Here is a 21,312-nt window from a genome sequence, read left to right as displayed (position 1 = left end):
ACGATGTCCTGTGGTGAAAGGCGCAATAGAAGTAAAGTGAATTAAACTGAATTAAATACTTGGCCAAGCACCTAATGAAGAGTTCCACCTCTCCGTTTCGCTTAAGTGGAGGCACGGACGAAAAGGTATCGATTGTTATCCGAGAAACTCAAGACTTCATCGTTTGAGCGATCACAAAGCCACTTTAATAGACACACCATCCTTCTCAGATACAGAAAGAGACGGCTCGAGTGGCAGACATCTTAATGGTAGAGGTTCATGGTGTGTGGTTTGCTCAGGGTCACACTTTCCCTTACTCAGATTTTTCGCTCATGCTCAGTTGAACCATAGTCTTATCTCAGACCAGATTGTCGTCACAGAAAAACAAATACGCAGGCATTATTGTGGTGACGGCCGATTGCTGCAGCCCTTCAGACACCGACTTCTTTCTTAATAAACGCATCACACGTCCGTGGACTTGTTTAACTCACTTAAATGGCATGAATTCACCCCAACCCCGCCCTCACCCCCTCTCATGACATCAACCGTTCCACCAGTCAGGAATGCAAACAAGCAAGGAAAAGGCTCATGCACGCAACGCCAGTGACATCATCCGCACCAGGATCTCCCGGCCCGAAGCCCGATGCCGAATTTTTTGTGGTCGCCACAAAAGATCACGGAAAACGGATCGTGAAACATAATGTCATGAACGTTTCTTGTTTGCAATAAAATACAAAAAATGCGAGGAAAAGCGGGCGCCCGAGATTCACCGCCTGCTCAGGAAAGAGAGAAAGAGAAAAAGAGAGAGAGAGAGACACTAAGGTATGGGCTAATTTAAACCAGACCTATGAGGATAGAAAGGGAGGATAAAAGAACAAGGGAGGAGAGAAAGGGAAAGACAGAAAGAGAGACAGAGAGAGAGCCTGCTGTTAATGGCTTCGGTTATTTATTATACACATTATGTGATAGTACGGGTTAATGATTAACTTGGGTGAGAAAGGAGTGTTTTACAGGCTAGGGGTCTGCCAGGGTGTTACTTATATATTTAAGGCAAATATTTAAGTTCTTCAAAACCTTCTACATTTTACAGTAGTGACCTTTTACTGGCACAATAGCTAGTTACACAAATTAGCATAACCTGCAGATTTGTAGCTTCGTATTGTTTTTTTCTTGACTTTCATTGGCATCCTGATGGCTGACGGACAGTTTCACACTCCTTTACTAATGTTTATACTCGTTTTACTCACGAACCTCTTTCTCCAAACATTTGGCCCAATATTTACACATTAGCTCTAATCAAGTTCTGATCAAAAATCTGTCAATCTACATCTGGTCATCTTTCATAAAGGGCATGACTGCTGTTTTCTTTAACTGTGAGGAAAAAAATGCTTTGCGTCAAATGTTTCTTGACAACCAGCACTCATGCTCATCCAAGGTCAGCCTAGAAGCCAAGATCCACAATCCCACCCAAGCAGCAGACAGAAAGCCGAGACACCAGCGTGTTAACCATCTCCATCCTCTTGTCCAAGGATTAAGATCTAAAAAGATGGATGACCCAGGGTTAGTTAGTTGTCCAGGATGTAACCTCTGGTGTACAAGGCAGTTCTCAGACGCATCTCAATTGATTATCTTTGGCACACAAATGAGGTAGAATCTAATTAGTGTGTGGAGATTTAAGATTCAGAGCTCAAGCATGTTTCTCTGGCAGTCTAGAAAAAATTCTAGACTGTGTAACTAACTGGTGCTATTCTGACCACGTGCAAGTTCTGAAATTTCTTCATGGACAGCAATTTGGAACAAAAAGCAAACGTGAAATTCTGTGTCAAACTGTGCAAATCTGCCACAGAGACATTTGATATGACAGACGCTTGACCTTCAACTGGTCATTCGAGGTGTTCTGAGCGGCACTAGTGCTTCCAAAGCGGAAGAACATCAACGAGGGACGACTCGTGATCAGGAAAATCTTAAATCTACGAACTTGACCCAAAAAAATTACTAATCCTAATCCTGTTCTGCCTGACCCCAGATAGTGTAATTGCAAATCAGTTAATTCTTCTAAACCAGCATGAGACCTACATGTCAAACAGTACAGGAGTTGAGAAGATAAATGAGGAGAAATATGTTAAGAAGATATGAATAGAGCGGAGGTTCTTAGGTACACGTCTACAGTATCCAGGTGTTGAGAATTTATCTGTTTTTTGGAAAGATCTTCAGGGTATCCACAAAAGCCATCAACAGCAGCAAAGAAGTCACTCATAAATGTGGTTTAAGTGGACAATGTGTGTTTCAAACCAGCACCTGGATGAACCACAAATGTACACGTCAGCTTGTTTTACAGGACTGTACCCAGAACCCCGATAGTCTCAAAACGCTGCTCTCGGTAGCGTGAACGTCTAGAATGCTAGCTTGAAAGAACCTTTGTAAGTTATATCTGTTATTACGGCGCTAAAAGAGCAGCAGATCGAGCAAGCGGTGAAAGCATCCGATCGTTTCATAAAGTGCACTGAGCACTCAGTCTTTCAACAGCAGCTTCTCTTCAGGGCCTGAAAAGGCAGAGCTGTCATCACTGTGTCTGATGGAGCCTGGCTCACACACACACACACACACACACACACACACACACACACACACACACACACACACACACACACACACACAAGCACACTAGTGTAGGTCAGACGGGGTGTGTGCGTTTGCTATCTTTGTGGAGTGGCTGCTTTGATCCTCCAGACACTCTGCAGGTCCTGCCTCCACGAGCTGACCTGTGCATTCCACTGGAAAACACTGATGGCACCAGGCTGCCTGGATTACTGCAGTAGTGTACAGAGACACACACACTCTCTCTCTCTCACACACACACACACACACACACACACACACACACACACACACACACACACACACTTACCAGTCATCATTATGCCCCAGCAAACTTCTTCTCAGAAATCAGGGAATGTTAGCTTCAAGATGTAGAAGTGTTGCACATATTTTATATAAAAACAATATTATCAATATTGTAACATATTTCTTGTTCTTTTTGTTAGCAACCCTCAACATACATCGCAAGTTTATTGAGAAATAAGGTTATTTTTTATATCCACGAAGCGCATGTTTTTCATAAATCTGTATAATTTGAAACAATTCGACTCAACTATGTTTTATTTTATGAATATGTTTTCCAAAATTACCTCAGGAACACTGCTTCTACTGTATGACTGCGGGCTAGGGTATGCTAGCACTTAGCAAACCTGCAACGTGACTGCTAGTAAACAAGCTAACAGCAATATTTTTATTGATTTAGCCACATTATATACATTGGCTAAGTCGAAAGCTAGCGAGGCACATAGCATGCAGTTACCACAGCTCATGAAGCAGCATTTTTTTTTTTGCAAGCCATTGGGGCCAAAATAATGTCTGAACATGAGGTATAAAAAAATGATTTGTGTAAAAATTCGTAGGGGGAATTAAGACAGACCGGCTAAGGGGCACTAATGCACTCTTATCATAATTAAAACACACACACACACACAGATAAATAAACATTCTGACTACATAAGTTTGCCAGATTCATCCCCAGAGGTTTGTCTGGTTCTATAGCAACTAACGCAACATCTGTCCGAGAGAAAACTAAACAGACTTCCGTACTTCTTGGTGCCTGGCAGTCCCAGTAGAAGGCGTGGCCCTTTTGTGCCTGTCAATCAGAGGAGACATTGCCTTTGTGCCTGTCACAGTAGTGAAGGAGGTGTGGCCTTTATGTTTGTCAGTCTTTGTACGAGTTGTGGCATTTCTTCTGACAGGCCCAGTAGGAGGCATGGCCTTGATGCCTGTCAGTAAGAGTAAAAGGTGTGGCCTTAAAGTTAATCATTTCTTGTAGAATGCATGTCCTTTTTGCTTGTCAATTTTAGTACGAAGTGTGGTTTGATGCCTGTCAGTCCAAGAAGGTGGGGTGGCCTTCATGCCTGTCAGTCATAGTAGAAGACATGGCTTTCAGCCCACTAAATCTTGTAGGATGCATGGCCCTGACACCTGTCAATTCTAGTAGGAGGTGTGGCCTTGATGGCAGTCAGTCATAGTAGGATGTTCGGCCTCAATACCTGTCAATCTGAGCGGGAGGTGTGACCTTAATGCCTGTCAGTCCTTTTTAGAGGTGCGGCCTTGATGCTTGTTAGATATATTAACAGGTATGGTCTTGATGCCTGTCAATCCTATTAGGAGGTGTGGCCTTGATGCCTGTCAGTCCAATTAGGAGGTGTGGCCTAGATTCCTGTCAGTCGTAGTAAGAGGTATCGCCTTAATACCCATCAATATGAGTAGCGTGGTGGCTTAGATGCCAGTCAGTCCTATTAGGGGGTGTGGCCTTGATGCTTATTAGTCATAGTACGAGGTATGGCTTAAATGCCTGTAAATCTGAGCAGGATGTTTGGCCTAGATGCCTGACAGATTTATTAGGAGGTGTGGCCTTGATAACAGGCAGTGGTAGTAGGAGATATTGTGTGTCTCAACCTCAGGAGGATGTGTGGTATTTATGCTGATTGCTCCCAACGAAAAAGGCATGATATCTTAACGCTAACTGTGTGTGCTTTCAGTTGAAGCCAAACTGTTTAAACAAAACTGAAACTCTGAATCAGATCGTTTGTCACAAAACAAAAACTTGAAAGGATAGCAATTTATTTATATCAGGCTAATTAATATACAGAGAGTAAAAAGTGGGTGTGACCTAAAATCAAACCATCATAAAGAGAGGAAGTGAGATCATTACAGGAAGGATCAGTCAGCACACCAGAAGCTGAATTAGCTAGTGCGCAGAATCCATGTTTGACGTGCTCTTCAGTGCAGTAGAAACGACGTGAGCTAATAGCTCCCTTCAGAGTGTTGTATTATGCTAAGTGAGTACAAACTGTGGCTTTCAGTCTGCCATTGCCACTTATCCAACTGAACCTCAACACACTCCCACTCACGGCACCTATACACCCTCATGCACACTCAAACAGATACCTGCACACAAAACGACCTTTCTGTTACATCTCTCTCCTACAGTAAAGCGTCTCGCTTACCTTCATGCTTGGCCGTGGCCAAATATTTAGCCTGTCAGAGGAAATCAGTATCAAACACAAAAGCATGGCAGCCTCTCCCAGCTCACATCGCTCAATCACACTGCAGCATTCCAGACCCATGGGATTGTGGGAAAGCAGTGTGAAAGTGTTGGTCACTGACAAAACATCTAGTGTTCTTTTTCCCCCGACCTACTTTTTTGTCCAGAATGGACACAGAAGCAGCAAAGGAAGTTTAATAACTAAAAATAATAATAATAAAGTACCTACACAATCATCGTTGTGCAGCATTGACAAAACAAATAGTGCTCGGCCAACAATATTAGCATTACTTCAGCATACATAGATACTTAGCTGGCTAAATAATAATCCTGGGTAAATCAAATTAATTAGCCAGCTTGCTTTCTGTTTAGTTTTTAAGAAGTCCAAATTAGTTTGTTCTAAGCAAATTTAGGAACATTTACAGAACAGTACAGAAAACTGTGTGTTGTTCATGTTGAAGATGTCGGGAAACTAGCTTAACATGGCTAATCTACCACTAAACTACTGCTAACAACTAAACTTCTGAAGATTTCAAAGTACATGCTGATGTCACCATGCTAGCTGAAATAGTAAAATAGTAATATTCACCAATAATACCACATTTTGCATAAACCTTTAGCTCTTTCATCTAGTACACATGTTTAATCTAGCATATCAAAGAAAAGTATTTTATGTCAAAACGAAAAAAAAATATTATAAATATATTATATACGGGGTTTTTTTTGTTGTTTTTTTTTTTTTTTATAGAAACATCAGACTACTTTTATGTGGGTACTTTAAAACATTAAAAGCAAAAAATAAATAAGTAATAAAAACTGAACAACACACAAAAAGACACAGCTAGCCATCAGCTAGATCAAAGTTAAATCTGAATTGCTTGTCTGCTAAAAAGTCATTTTACAACGTTAGCTTGGAACATCTTGCTAGCTAGCTTAAATGCTAAAACAGTTGATTGGCTACACAGTGGTCCCCCGGGAAGACGCACCCAGACAGCCCCTATGGTACCTTAGTGAATTAATTGACACAATATGTCACTTTATAAACATAATAGTGTACAGTACTTGACCAAATTCACACACAAAATAATTGAATAAGCAATAATAATAACAATAATAATAACAATAATAATAATAATAATAATAATAATAATAATAATAATAATAATAATAATAAATTATTCTGCACTGTAATTAATTACAAAAATGTAATATGGGCACTCAACTTTAAGTTATTGGATGTACTGTGGCAGTCAGTAGTTTATGAAAGTGATGGTACAGAAAATGTGACGTAATTGACAAATGCTTTATTTATCGTTTAAAATGAATAATACAATAATGTGTTTTAAAACGTTTTTATAAAATTTGTTAGTGAAACCGTAGTTTCAAATGAACATTCGGTCCCAGTCGGTATAAAACCTGACATTAATCTTCTGGCCTGAGCTGCTGTGGCGCGTCTTGTCGTGGCGCGTCCTTGTGTCTAAAATGCATGCACCATGAAGAGAAATCAAAGAGAAAGAGAAATCTCGGTACTGGAAAAAATGTGCAGGGAACCTCTTCAAGAGTCCCCCCTCGGATGCAGAAGTGCATGCGGTGTAAAACGATCAGCCCTCGGCGGTTTCTCAGCCAACTGCGTAACTAATGTAGACATCACCGTGCTGCCTGCCTAGCAAACCGCTAACACCACTCAACAGTACAGGGCTGACACACACACACACACACACACACACACACACACACACACACACACACACACACACACACACACAGGCATATCTACCCAGACCCTTGCTAGCCAATGAATTCTGATGATACTTTAAAAAAGTTGCTGTGAAGGTCCACAGGAACTGAGGATATCCAGGAGGAGCGTTACAGAAATATATTCAAAACGTTCTCACACTTGTTTAAATGATGTGAAAAATGTGTGTAAGGGAAAGGCGTATGGTAAAGGTAGCAGCAGCAGAAGTGTGAGTGTGTGAGTGAGTGTGTGTGAGTGAGAGAACAGAGGGCTTCTTGTCGCTGAGTTTCTGCAGTTTTTTTATGAGCTCGGCACATGGACAAAAAAAAAAGAAAAAAGAAAACATCCCCAAAGACAAACACACCCCGGGTGTAAATGACCCCGAAAACACCCGCCGTTTCATCTGGGCTTGTGGAATTCTCTCCGAGCCAGGACAAAAAGTAAACAATGCAGGGAGGGGAGTGCAGGGTGAGGGAGGGTGTGTGTGTGTGTGTGTGTGTGTGTGTGTGTGTGTGTATGTGTGTAAGTGCTGAGTTCTAAAGGGGGTAGGGGAGACACACACACACACACACACACACACACACACACACACACACACACACAGAGTTAGAACACAGGCCAGGTCAGACAGGGGAGCACTGGAAACCCACACACTCCTGTTTGATTCACTTTACATGCGTTTGAGCGGAGAGAAAGCGATCGAAGTCCAAGGAGACTTCAAAAAGACGCAAGTGTCAGCGTGAAACGGGCTCCGACGGGCTGTTTTTTTTTTTTTAAAGCGACCCCAGTGCGCTTGCATGAGCTTTTTCGGCCCTGTAGACAAGACCATTGTGGTGCAGGACCCTAGGAGCAGGAGGAATGTACTAGATTTAGACTCGATGAGAAGTCGCTGAAGGCGTCACATTACTGTAACTACAGCTCACAATCCCACAAAAGTGGAAATTGATCCAAAAACTTTAGTATTGTGTCGTGTTTGCAGGACGGCTCCTAGTGCACCCACAATTAATGATGATCACAATGACATAGTAATAGTGCAGAATTTGAGGTCAGTGCTAGGTCCGTTTTTAGTTGTGACCGTAATAGCAGGACCTACAAATGAACTTAACATATATAAAGGTTTAAATACAGGTTGTTAGGAATTTCCTTAAATATTTGCAGAAATACAGAAAAGGTCATATGCTGCAAAGGTTTGTTGGGATCTTCTGATTGGTGCAAGCATCATAGTCCAAACTACATGGACTAATACATAACATAGAAACTATATGTGTCCGCAAAAGCAACCTGCAGATGGTTGAGGTTTATGAGAAAAGAGAAAGTTGGGCATCAATAAGCAGTTGGTTTTCAAAATACTTTGCAAAGATTTAAAAGTGCATTCATAGCTCATTGTATATAACAATATTTAAGCGAATAAACAAGGGAAAGCAAAAATAAATGTTTCAATATATAGATTGGTTTAATAATCAGGGTGGAAAAACATTTTATTCAAAAAGCTATAACAGACAATATATAATTTTACGCTCTGAAATGAGGAACTTTCCATAGCAACAGACTGTATCCAAGTAGTGAATATTTACGAGTAAAGTACCAGTAAACAAAAACATCAACAAAAAAATACAAACACAAACAGATAATATTGTACATACATTTTGATATATAACACGTCAAAGATTTACTATCTTGGCCCGGTGCTAATATATTTATGCTAGTTTGATTTTCTTGATTTTTCTTTTAATAAACTACAATAAACCTACAATATTGTAACTAAAGTGATTTATTGAATAAAAATTTTGTGTCTTAGTATGTATATAAACAGTTTCTGCACATGTTTAAATGGCACACAGGAATAATATATTGTTTTAAATGACTAACATTAAATTTTATTTTTTTTACATTTATATTTTAGATTCGCACTACCAATAAAAATATGCAAAAATAATTAGCGAATGTGTGTTGCATTTTAATTGTAATAATAATTTGGTTTGTTAGAAACGATGATGCATGTATATATTTTAGCTTAGCTGTAGAAAAGAGCGCTACAGGAGATCATTGGTTCCAACACTGCAGTAAGCCAGTCCTTGGATAATTGAACTTGACCAACAAACCATTGTTCACAACGATACACACTGCCACTTCACTGCCACTTGCTATTTTGCTGTTACCCTGCTCACAAGATCCAATGTGAGACGTTTACACTTAACTGTCAGTTTCATTCACCTCGTGTCTGCTGGTGTATCAGCAATGTTTAGAATGTTCTCACAAAAAAACCCTTTACTGCACTACCACATCACCCTCTCACTGTATCTGTTTATTCTTTATATACTCTATATCTCTAGTTCTCTTATCTTCTATAATGTACATCGCTTTAGTTCACGTTTTACTTTCTGTTGCTGCTGCAATACGTAATGTCCCGTTATTGCTAAATGTTCGCTAAAATGTTAGCTAGAATGCTAACAAACTGCTTAGGTTTTTCAAAAAAATTTAATCGTTACATTAAAACAAAATAATAAAACAATCTGTTCTTAAAACAGCAAATACAATTGTAGGTTTTTCACCTTTTTCTGAGACAGCAGTCCGTGTGTGTGTGTGTTTGTGTTGTGTTTGTATCTGTGTCAGGAAGTCTATTAGGGCAGCAAGGTGTGAATTTACCATCTGCCTTTCGCTGCCCTTTAGTTATGACTCTCTCTCTCACACACACACACACACACACACACACACACACACACACACACACACAGAAGTGTGTCCCTCTATTTCCCTGTCGTCAGCACTGTCTGTTGTCACTGAGTATTTCTCTCCTCGTCCTATTAATCACATCGAGTGAGTCGGGTGTTTATAGTCAAGACGCATGCCAAGAGTCATCCCTCTTTCTCTTACTCTCCCTCTCTTTTTCTTTATGTCTCTTTGTCACTCTCTCCGTCTCTCTCTAGCTCTATTAGTAGCAGTTGAAGGCACTGGACTGTATATCAAAAGCCTAGGAAGTACCCTATAATCTAAACAAGTGCACTTACCAAAGACATACAGGAGATAAATTGGACAAATCCAGATCCAGGAGCATGACTACACTTTCTCTGAGTAGCATTTGACAAATTGTGACATTAAGAAATGCTGTGGTGACAAATAGCTCAATTACAAGCTTTGTGACACATGCTGCCAAAGAAAAACAAAGCCAAATAGTTTTAGAAAAAAGGGCTTTTTGTTGTCGTTAGCACAACACAGCTAAAATGGTAAATGTTTCCAACCCAAATTAGCATTAGTTTTTTTATGCACAGTAAATATAAACCGTTTTCAAAACTATAAGTTCGTTGTTTTGAACTTCTCAATTTACCAGAAACTACATACAGTCTAAGCTAAAAACCAGAGTAGCGGCCATTTTGAATCTGAATGCGCTAGATCTTGCATGTTCGCTGTACTAAATCGTATAAAAGAGCTAAAAGTCTCTAAGGCAAGTTTGCACTAATTTGCATGTTTAAATGCTGAGTGAGTGATGAAATAAAACACCCAGGCATCTACATATTAAATCATTTACTAGAATGGTGGCCATTTTGTATCTGAAAACACTTAGCAAAATCCGGCAAAGCTGCTGAGCTATACAGTATAACGTGGCCTCATTAGCATTGTGTAATTGAGTGCTAAAATAAACACAGACTCAGGTCAGGTTTTTTTGAGGTGGTAAGTCATCTAAGATATAAAATAGGCGAGGTGTCTCTGAAGTTCCTGATTTCGATTGTGTCTATTTTAAAAATAATTAGCGTAAACAACAGCACTGTCCAGACGAGCTACAAGATTACGATAAGCAGATGTGTGATAAATAAGTGCTGCCTTATTTAACCTTTAATAGTTTAGACTACTATAGACAAATAGACAAAAGTTTATGGACACCTGACCATAAGATGTATGCGCTTTTTAAACATCTCACTCCATATATCCATTTTTCTTTTAGGAAGATCTTCCACTGGATTTTGGAGTGTGCTTGTGGATAATTGGGCTCATTTATTCATACACAGGGGTGTTAGCAAAGTCAGGTACTGATGTATATGAGGAAGCCTGGGGTGCAGTCAGCGTTGGAGGTGTTCAATAGGGTGAGGGTTCAATAGGGTTGAGGGTCAGAGCTCTATAGCAGGCCACTCAAGATCTTCATGGAGCTGGCTTTGTGTACAGGAGCATTGTCATTCTGAAATTCTGGTCTCCTAGTTTAAGTGAAAAAGAGATTTAATGCTACCACATGCAAAGACAATTGTGTGCCTCTAAGTTTGTGGTAGCAGTTTGGTGAAGAACCACATATTGCTGGAAAACTCCATACAGTGTATGTGAGTGGACGCCAAATAAATTTGGACTTGTCTGACACATTTCTGTGGAAATTTGGTGGCAGATTAATTCAAAATAATTATTGAAATAAAGGTTGTAACCAATAAGACCGAATTCAACTTGGAGTGTTTGTTGGTCAGTGTTTTCTGAGAGCGTGTAGAAAAAATAAAGTGCTCGCGAGAGCCAAAGGCAACAGGTTACAATCCCACCAGACTTTGTTAACGCTCGCAGTGCACTAATGCATTAGCACGTTAAAGAGCAATGTGTGCCTGCCAATGAGAGGACAATAGGGGCTATAATTGGTGCTGAGCACAGCTCACACACTTGGTAATTGGGCAGAGTCATTATGGGTCGACACAAATGAGTCTCTCAGCAGTTGTTTCACTGCAGGGGAAGAACAATGGGGCAGGATGATGGGGTTTATAAAGCTCACACTGCTACTGGAATTGCACTCAGCTTATACATCATGACATGATTATTCAATAGAGTAAGGTGTGAGATCACAATTTTTCTGTAGGGGTTATTGCGGCCATTTTTTCGACTCAGGAAGGGAATTTACATTACATAAATTTCGGTGAAAACAAGGAAACAGCTTTTTTTTTATGGTTTCAGTTTTTTTCTGGCACACATTAGGAAATATTTTTTATCTATCATTTATTTTTAAAGGACACTGCTTATTTAACAGCATGAACATCCATGAATCGAAACAAAAACAACTGACCACAATTAACCAGGAAGCAGAGAAGGGGCATTTACAGGCATATCTTTGGTCAGAATGTGAATTTTTAATTGTGAATTAATGAATTTATAAAAAATTCTAATGAAATCAACATATGAAAAAATCAATTCATACTGCAAATTTCAATAAATCACACCACTTAGAAAACGTTTGCTGTTTTTGCAAGCTGCCAAGACATTTGGCAAGACATTTTTGACCTTTGTTGCTATTTTTAAAGCACATACAGTGACCTAAACACTCACACATACATACACACACCCATTCTCGCATACACTTATACATACATAAATACACTTATGCACTAATCAGGTATAACATTATGACCACCTGCCTAACATAATGTTTTCTGAAACAGATCTGACCTAAGCATTTACAGCATGAACTTCTCCAGCAATTTGAGCTACAGGAGCTCGTCTGTCGGATCGGACCAAACGGGTCAGCCTTCGTCCCGCACGTGCATCAACGAGCCTCAATGAGCCTCAATGAGCCCATGACCCTGTCACCGGTTCACCACTGTTCCTTCCCTTGAGCACTTTTGATAGATACTGACCACTGGAACACCCAACAAGAGCTGCAGTTTTGGAGATGCCCTGACACAGTCGTCTAGACGGCACAATTTGGCCCATGTGAAACTCACTGAAATCCTCACGCTTGCCCATTTTTCCTACTTCTAACATGTCGACTTTAAAGAAAAATTTTTCACTTGCTGCTTGATATATCCCACCTACTAACAGGTACCTTAATGAAGAGAAAATCATTGTTCACCAATCAATGCAATAATGTTATGCCTTGTCGGTGTTTAAACCCCCATAGTCTCATACAACAATACATACATAAACCCATACATACATACATGCACTTATACACTCAAACACCCATAAACACATACATACATATGTAGTACATCAGGCACTAGCGCTAATCTTCAATATAGCATTCTTGCTATACTCTACAAACTAATGGCTGACACACATTTGGGTCATTTGTTCATTTTTGCCATGAAGTGAATCTAAAATGATTATCGTTTCAGCAAAGTTGAACAATGAGAGCTTGTTTGTAATAATCACTGTTTAAAAGCCAAAATTCTGTTTGCACATTGTTTGGGTTTTAGTTTTCATTCTAAAAAATTATTATAATAATGATTTTAACATACACAGCTCCAAAAGGCTACCAACCATTACATAACCCTCCATAAAATACAATACACAACTACAACTACACACTCAAACACAGGTGTTAGAGCAGAAAAAGACGTGAGAAAAAAAACGCCGCCTCGCCGACGCCTTGCCTTTTCACATACGGCTGTCCGACTTGCGAACGCTCATGGAAAACTAAGTGGTTGCCAGCAATTCAGAAATGAAGCGTAAAATAAAATGCTGGAGTCTGCTTTAATGGAAACGTTCCATTTAACGCTCGGACAAGAAAAAAGGTCACGAACGCGAGCTAGCGTAAACAGCACAGCAAGTTATTTGTGTAGCGCATATTAGGCGTTTGGGAAAAGGGTTCGAGCTCGTTATATCTTTAATTACATCTGCGTCTGGCCTGGGTGATGTCGTTTAGTCCTGCTCCATTTGATCGCGTCGTCTTTAATCTAGGTTTTTATCAGAAGCCCTGATCTGTGTTAGATATGGGGCTTTGATTCGAGTGCTTTCGCTTGTCGGCGAACGTTTCATTATTCGCCTCCTTGATTAATTGTGTTTATATACGGAATGGAAAATAGATTTTATTGCATCCTATGGACTTTATTTAACCCAAGAGTGAACGAGTTTCTCCGAGTACATTACTGGCTTAAAGTACGACCTCCATTTCAGTGCTAAATTTATTATTTTTTTTATGGTTTATGGTCTCTATCCTTGTCTGTCTCTTTTTCTTCCTCTTCCTGAGTTTGGACGCTGATCAGATTAAGGACGGTCGCTTGAGTTTGCAAGCTTTCCCCTGCTGGCACTGATAACCTGCTGTGAGAGACAGGAACGTCTCCTTTAATCTGACGCTGGCTCTGCTGCAGAAGAGATCTTGAACGGCAGACTGCCTTTAATCTCGGACAGACATCTGTAAATAGAGACGTCTCGTTTCATAACATTGTCGCCGGAGCCGCTGACGGAAGAAAAATGTGAGCGACGTGAGCTCAGGGCTCAGAGACGTGCGCCGGCGACTGTGCAGCTTGGCACACGAGGTCACTGGTTTCAATCTCAGATATGGCACAATGGGATATCTCAATTACCTGGCCTTTCTCTAAGCCCTGTCCTTCAGCAAGGTGCTTAACCCATGAAGTGCTCGAGGGCAGCTGCAACGTGACACCCACGTCTCCTTCCTCCCCATCGGACTAAAACCCCCACACATTAGTGCTTTCAAATCTCCCAAGACTTTTCAGTAACCCTCGGTGGCTTTGTTTCAATACCTCCATTGACGCTGATATGAATATATGCATATCTGAGGTATCAGGTGTCCTACCTGTGGCCAATGGCTACCAATGAGGTCCCGGTGGAAGTAACTCAATTACAACACATAGGGTTTGGAAAATCAAGTGGAATTTACATGTCTGACTTTCCCAGGTCCTATATTTTCTTTCACCATAGCTAGAGTTTGATTCCTCTTCTTACTCACGACACCATGATTGTTCCTAATCGTCCCAAAATATCTTTTGACTAACAAGTCATGTAGCGTCTTTGCCAAAGTTTGTTTTTCATCTCTCGTTTTTTCCCTAAGCATAATTTTTTTAATTACAAATCGTAATGTTTCTATTTATTCCTACACAGTATTCCTTTAATGGTGCTCATATTTAGCGTCCTTTTTTTAATTTATTATGCCAATTTCTTATTATCCACATGAAATGTGCTCACTGTATAGGTTGTATACATATCATAATAGTCTCCTCTATGCCTGACTGAACACTATTTGAGCACCAGTGACAAAAAAAGTACAACATTGTTGTTCTTCAACATCATCTGATACAAAGTCTGCACTCGCCATTTCAACCATATTTATTTTATGAGCTTGTTTTAAAGTATTTACGCTTTTAAAGGTTCATTTCAGTCATTAAGTTGCTACCAGACAGTGCAGTACAGTTGAAAATGTCCTTTATATAATTATATTATAATTATATAAAGTACATTTTAAAGTTTAAATCCAAATCGCTTGGTGTTCACCACGGTATATTTTGAATACCACCCTAAACAAGTGACCTGGGGTGCCAAAACTTTTGCTGCATAAAATAAACCTGAGTGTCTTGGTAGGATACATCCTGAGTCCAAAGCATGCAACGTTTTTGTCGTATTTTATCATCGCCTGACTACATTTATACTCATTCTGTTTACACAAAATATTGGCACCCTCGGGTTCTACTGGATATTTTGCTATTTGATATTTTTTTTTGTTTTGTTTGTTTGTTTGTTTTTTTATCCAATCATCCCTTTTTTGGGACTGGGAAGCGACCTGTGTGTGGATAGTACAGGATGTGAATTGTTTCTTTGTGAAGGAAAAACGTTATCAGGTCTATATTGTGTAACTGGCAAAGTGATGTTGGCTCAAGGCTCGAAAAAAGCTTCTACAATCCAGAGAAGGATTAAAGCACATCATTGTCTGTCTGAAAGGTTTGGAAGAAAGTCGCAGCCTTAAGAAAGACGCAGTGAAGCTGTAGTTAAAGTTGTGTTCATCCACAATTTTGTCTAAATCGATAAATCCAGACAGATTTCAGAATTCAGTAGTCCTGCAGCGTCAAAACCCCAGTCGAACTCCCTTTAAACTCGCCAGCGTTACTCCCTGTTCTCGTCGTCCTAAAACGAGCCGAATTGAAACCACCTGTTATTTTGATGTCTTGGGCACGTGAGATCTGTTTAAACAGCGTGCAAATCTGGCCAACGTGAATTATGATTTTGGTACGGATATGGTTTACTGCTGCTATTTTTGTTTCCTTTGTAATCACCATCCACCACGGGGAAAAGAACGGCATTACACGATCCGTCTCAATCTGCTTTCGAAGCACATGGAGGAAATATTAGCACTACCCGAATTTCAGCTCACCGCAGAAAAATGGCCCGTGTTTGGTTTTCCTTTGCTCTCGATGGAAATATCGGCCGTTTGGAGTTAATCTGATTAGCGAGTGATTTGGCCATGTATTCCTCTCCGGCCAAGGAGCGTGTGGCTCGATGCCTAAATGCTGCCAATACAAAGAAGGCCACCGGTGTCTGGGAGAGCATAAGCTACACTGACTTCCAGGCATTTCTCTGAAGACACCATCAAAAGATCTAATGACTAATAGACATCTGCAGACAGACGCAGTGACTGACAGTAAATCCATTTAAGTTGATTTTATACAAACAAAATTGATATTGTAAAAACTCCCATTTATCCTTATTGCAAGGTTTATGGCTGATTATTTCTTAAGTGAAACTTCTGAAATCTGGATTTTTTTTTTTCGTTATTGATATTATTTTAATTTTTCTAGTAGCGTCTAGTAGATTTGAACACAAATATATCAGTGGTGTAAAGTATTGGAGTAAATTTACCCACGTTTTTTTTTTTTTGCCCACTTTCTAGTTTTAGAGTATCAAAGAAATACATCTTTTTCTCTGTCCTCAGCTACATTTATGATTTAATATATGTATATTTACTCCACTATATTTTACCCATTACATAGAGTTTGAATAAATCCCAAAAAGCGGCTTTTGTTGAAGTTGATTGAGTGGTGCATTCAATTACATTCAGCTCTGAATATTTGGTTTTACTTTATCTATAATTATATACTTTCATTTTCTTTGTCAATTAAATACTAATGCTTCTTCTAATTTGTGACATGACACTCAATTTATTTGTTAATTGAAGATCCCTTTTTGAAATACCATATTTTTCAGACTATAAGCAGCTACTTTTTTTCCCATGTTTTGAACGCTGCGGCTTAAACAACGAAGCGGCTAATTTATGAATTTTTTCTGGGTTTTTACCGGTTTTACAAACTTAAAGCCAAAAAACTGAGCGACATAACATTAGACCAATTAAATTTACGAACGGAAACGAAATAAACGCACTTTACCTGTGTTCTGAGCTGCACGGCATCGGGAGAAAAAACTTCCATCGGGTGATTTTTAAACGCACGACGATGCCAAAAGATAAACTCCCGAGAGAAATAGTTGTGAAAGGAAGGAGGAAGACAGTGAACAATGACTTTCTTGGTCGGCTACTGTTTAGATACAAGCCGTTGTAACGCGTTGAGTCTGGGTGAAGGGAGATCTCGCTTCTGGCATGCTATTCCCAAAATACCGCTATGCTCATAAAGGAAGCGCAACATATTTCACCCGTTACACCGTGTACATTAGTGTAGACACCTGTGGCTTATAGACAGGTGCGGCTTATTTATGTTCAAAATAAAAATATTTGTAAAATTCAGTGGGTGAGGCTTATATATGAGTGCGCTTTATAGTCCGGAAATTACGGTACTTTTTTTTTTTTTTTTTTACCACTTTGTCTTTTTTTTTTTACTTAATTGTTTTTATCTTTGTTTCGTTCTGGCATGTGGAAGAGGCTGTTGTGTTGCTGATTAATGCAGAGGTGTACAATTTGATTTGTATTTTAGGAAATAAAACGTTACAAATCAAAAGTTTTGGGCTTTTTACCAACACGTGTCATGGTGTTGAGGACCTTTGTTCAGTATGAGTACAAATACTCATTATCAAGTACTGTTCATATCAGAGACTTTTACTCAAGTCATACTGGAACTAATGATTTTAAACATGTAATGGACCACGTTTTGCAGTAAGGTATCCTGTAAAAATTCAACACAGTTCTCATCTCACAACTCTCAAATCAGATAATACAATAATCAGGACTTCCGCTGGTTGAAATGCGAGATGGTGACAGGTTCCTCGAAACAGCACCGTATCATAAAAAAAAAACCCAGTATATCGCTAACTCAGACACAAAAGTTATTTCGAGTTGAGTTGTACTTGAGTTCACCAAAACAAATCTCATAATCAAATGAAAATATTTCTTCAATACACACTATGCCAATAATATAAATGTCTAGGGTTTATGGGTGCCAAAACTTTTGAAACATTTCAGCAGGATGCAGCACTGCTCTGTTTGTGGATTAGTAGCTCATTCATTTTAGAGTCACAGTGGATGAGGAAGGTGGGAGGAACTGGAGAACCCTGAGGAAACCCATATCGTTTTCCGTTTTATTTGTTGAATCTAATCGCAGAATCCCAGACGTCCACCTCATGTGTCTGCATTTGACGTCACACTTTAATTCAGTCTTTGCATTAATACAAAAATTGCATACAAAATCTTGACCAAACTACTTCCTTACTTCCACGTTCGTATTTCTCATGACATCGACTCCCAACAAACCAGAATCCAACTCACTACAAACACTTCACGCCTATTTCCGTATCAACATATTTAAAATCTTTCAGGGTGAAGTTTGCCTTGAAGCTCATAAAGCTGGGGAAGAAGGTTAGCCCACATTCCTCCATGGTGCTCTTGGAGATGGATGGAAACTAAGCGCATCATCATTCATCATTGCATTACGCTTCATTCCATCCGTGACAGCAGCCAGACTCAAGTACTTCCCTTTTGCTCGCCAACACCACGCCACCAACACCACCTCCATGATGGCTGCTCCAGCTCTGTGGCTCCTAGGATGTTTCTCCTAACCATTGTCATCTAGGAGAAACTTAATCCAAACCGAAATGCATTCTTAGGAACTGCGGAGATGTTTTGGATGGAACTGGTGTTTTTTTTTTCTTTCGAAAGCATAATCCTTAAGATACATGGAGACCTTGATAGCCTGAGAGCTGCAATATTTCCTAAAGGAGATGAGTTCTGGCTTTTTTCGAGTGTCTTAAAAAGATTTGCTGCCTTGAAGGTAAGATTTTTGACTCGGAATGATAAGAGGTTTGGTGATGGATGCTAGTTTTGCTCATCATTTTTATGTTTGAGGATCAGGCACCACACAACCATGGCTGCATTTCAGGAAGAATCTCAGAAGACCCAAACTCAGCCCAAACTATAATTATAATGGAAAGCTACTTAAAACTGATATTTTCCTGTCTTTACTGTATTATTAGCTTGTTAGAAATGTTTTATGCTAGCTCCCTCACAATGACAAATTCAAGTTCCTATGTGTTGTCTGCCTTTTCTTTAGTTCCCCCAGTTGAGGTCCGACCTGTAACTCTAGCTCCCATTTAATGTTTGACATTGTTTGTGTGAGAAAAAATTTACTTAGAAGGAAGCTCAACAGCTTCTGGAGTATAAAAAGTGTAGCTAGTGTAATTAACTAGCTACAATGCCACATACACTGAATAGACAAATGTTTGTAGACACAAACCCGAACATAAGATTTAATGTGCTTGTTGAACATCCCTTTCTAAATTTTGCTGTTATAATAACCTACACTTTTTAAAAAGATGTGCCACTAAATTATTGGAATGTGCTTTGGAGATCCACCACAAGCGTGTTAGAAAACTCAGGTACTGATGTAGGTGCGGTAAAGAGACCTGGTGTGCAGTCACTGTTCCAATTCATCCCTAAGGTGTTAAATAGGGTTGAAGTCAGTGCTGTAATGCAGGAGATCTTCTACTCCAACCCATGGAAACCATATCTCATGCTTAAACAGGTTTGGGTCTCCTCTCAGGAAAAGTCAGGTGCCCCAAAATACCAAGCTAGCATTAGAGAATCCATGTAACTACTGCTGTTTCTCATAGAAAAATTTGGTTAATGGTAATCACACCACATGAACTACCACAGGAAGTGACTAGCGAAAGTACAGTTTGTACAAGTTTTTGAAATCGCGGTTGAAATAAAGCACAAGAAAACATTTCAGACAATCTTCGGTCTCTCCTATCATAATAACAGCAATTACTACGGCAGAACAGAGGCGAGTCCACGGCACAGACTTGATGCCTATGAGCGCTGGCTCTGTGTTCCGCCGTTTGAGTGTTAGCTTCAAATTGCCATGAGTAATCCCCTTAGTTCCGTCCCCGTATTAGCCACTAAATTCCAGCAGCCGCTACGCGATTTCTGAGCGCCTCTGTGTGCTTTAAAGGACGCTCGTAATTGCTGGCGCCTAATAAGCTCCTGACTCCTGCAACAAGGGCGTTTTGAATCGCGATTCAGACGAAAACCATTACGCTCAAATTTATCCTAATAACGGAAGACACGCCGGGAGCAGACTATTTGTTCAGCTGATAGAAACCCCACACCTGCTGTGGCCCCCTGTCCTGACACCCGTCATAGCCACCCATCTGCCCCATGAAGCTTTAAACGCACCACTGAACCACTTTCCCTCCAAGGGGCTTGTGGGTATTTTTCAGCACTAATATTGCAGAGGCAGCACTTTCAGAGGCAGAAATACCTTTGCATGGATACAGAAGACCAGAAGACCTGGTAGTTAGCGGAAAATGTGATTAGCATACGCTTTTAGGCTGCATTGCTCAGAGAAAAGAAAGTTTCTTAAGGATTGGGTTTCTCGTTGTATGTCTCACCATTGAGCATGTGAGAACTGTACACTCGAGCATGAGAATCACCCACCTGGGAAAAGTTCAGCCCGTTGAGAGGATGGCACTGCTCCTCAACCTTCTCCACAGCTCCCGTCTTTTTCTTCATCCTCTCTGCCTCCTGAGCCAGGTAGAGGTCCAGCACAGGGACACCGCGTGTCTTAATGTCCGCCTCAGTCAAAGAGTTCACCATGAGCATGACCCACACAGGCCGCTTGCGCTCCCAGTTGCCCGCGATGGCGTTGAACAGGTAATCGGCATACAGGCCCTTGCCCCTCTGATCCGGGGTCATCCAGGACGGCATCATGAGCTTGACATACTCCAGGTGTCTCTTCAAGCGCCGGTAAATGTCTCTCGGCAGAACGTCCTGCAGGTTCTCTCCATGCGGTAGCAGCTGGCAGCGTGTCAGGGCCGAAATGGTGTACGGGTCGGTGAGGTCCAGCTCAAAGTACACAATGTTGCTCTCCTGGAAGGCTTTTTTGGAGTTCTCGGGGATGTAGTCCCATACCCGTGTGTATGGCACGTGGATGGTCCCATAGAAATAAGACGGTGGGTCACGCTTGATCGTCCACAGGAAGGAGTTCAACTCGCTCTGCTGTGGAAAAAAAGAGCGTGAGAATTAGGGATCAGGCAAGTGGTTGCTGTGACAGATCAGTCTAATTTCACATAATCGAATCTGTCATCTAAAACATGTTCTGAAGATGTTATTAGGCTGAATTTCAGAGGCTCATTAATTCTAGATGAATGACTTTAGTCGGTGTTTATATGAGAAAGAAAGGAGGGCGTTCACCATTTCTTTACCTGTTACATAAAAAATTAAGACGGAAAGAAAAAGTGAAAGAAAGATGATGAACTATGAAGAAAATATGACAAGAAATGGTGTTCACAATCTCTTTACATATTATATAAAAAATTAAGGAAGAAAGAGTAAAAAAAAAGAGAGTACAATAAAAAAACAAAGCATGAAAGAAAG

The 21,312-nt window shown here is 40.2% G+C and overlaps 1 protein-coding gene across 1 annotated transcript in view; it reads right to left on the bottom strand.

Moving 5' to 3' along the window:
• Positions 1-21,312, bottom strand: part of trabd2a (TraB domain containing 2A) — a 60,852-nt gene that overhangs the window by 38,021 nt on the left and 1,519 nt on the right. Inside the window, exon 2 of the mRNA XM_083531116.1 lies at positions 20,374-20,934. Within this exon, the coding sequence (XP_083387242.1) occupies positions 20,374-20,934 (561 nt within the window). The remainder of the gene's footprint in view (positions 1-20,373; positions 20,935-21,312) is intronic.

This window comes from Silurus aristotelis (genome assembly GCF_946808225.1).
Source record: "Silurus aristotelis genome assembly, chromosome: 26".
NCBI lineage: Eukaryota > Metazoa > Chordata > Actinopteri > Siluriformes > Siluridae > Silurus > Silurus aristotelis.
The sequence above is the reverse complement of the archived record's forward strand: the minus strand, read 5'-3'. Positions and strand labels throughout refer to the sequence as shown.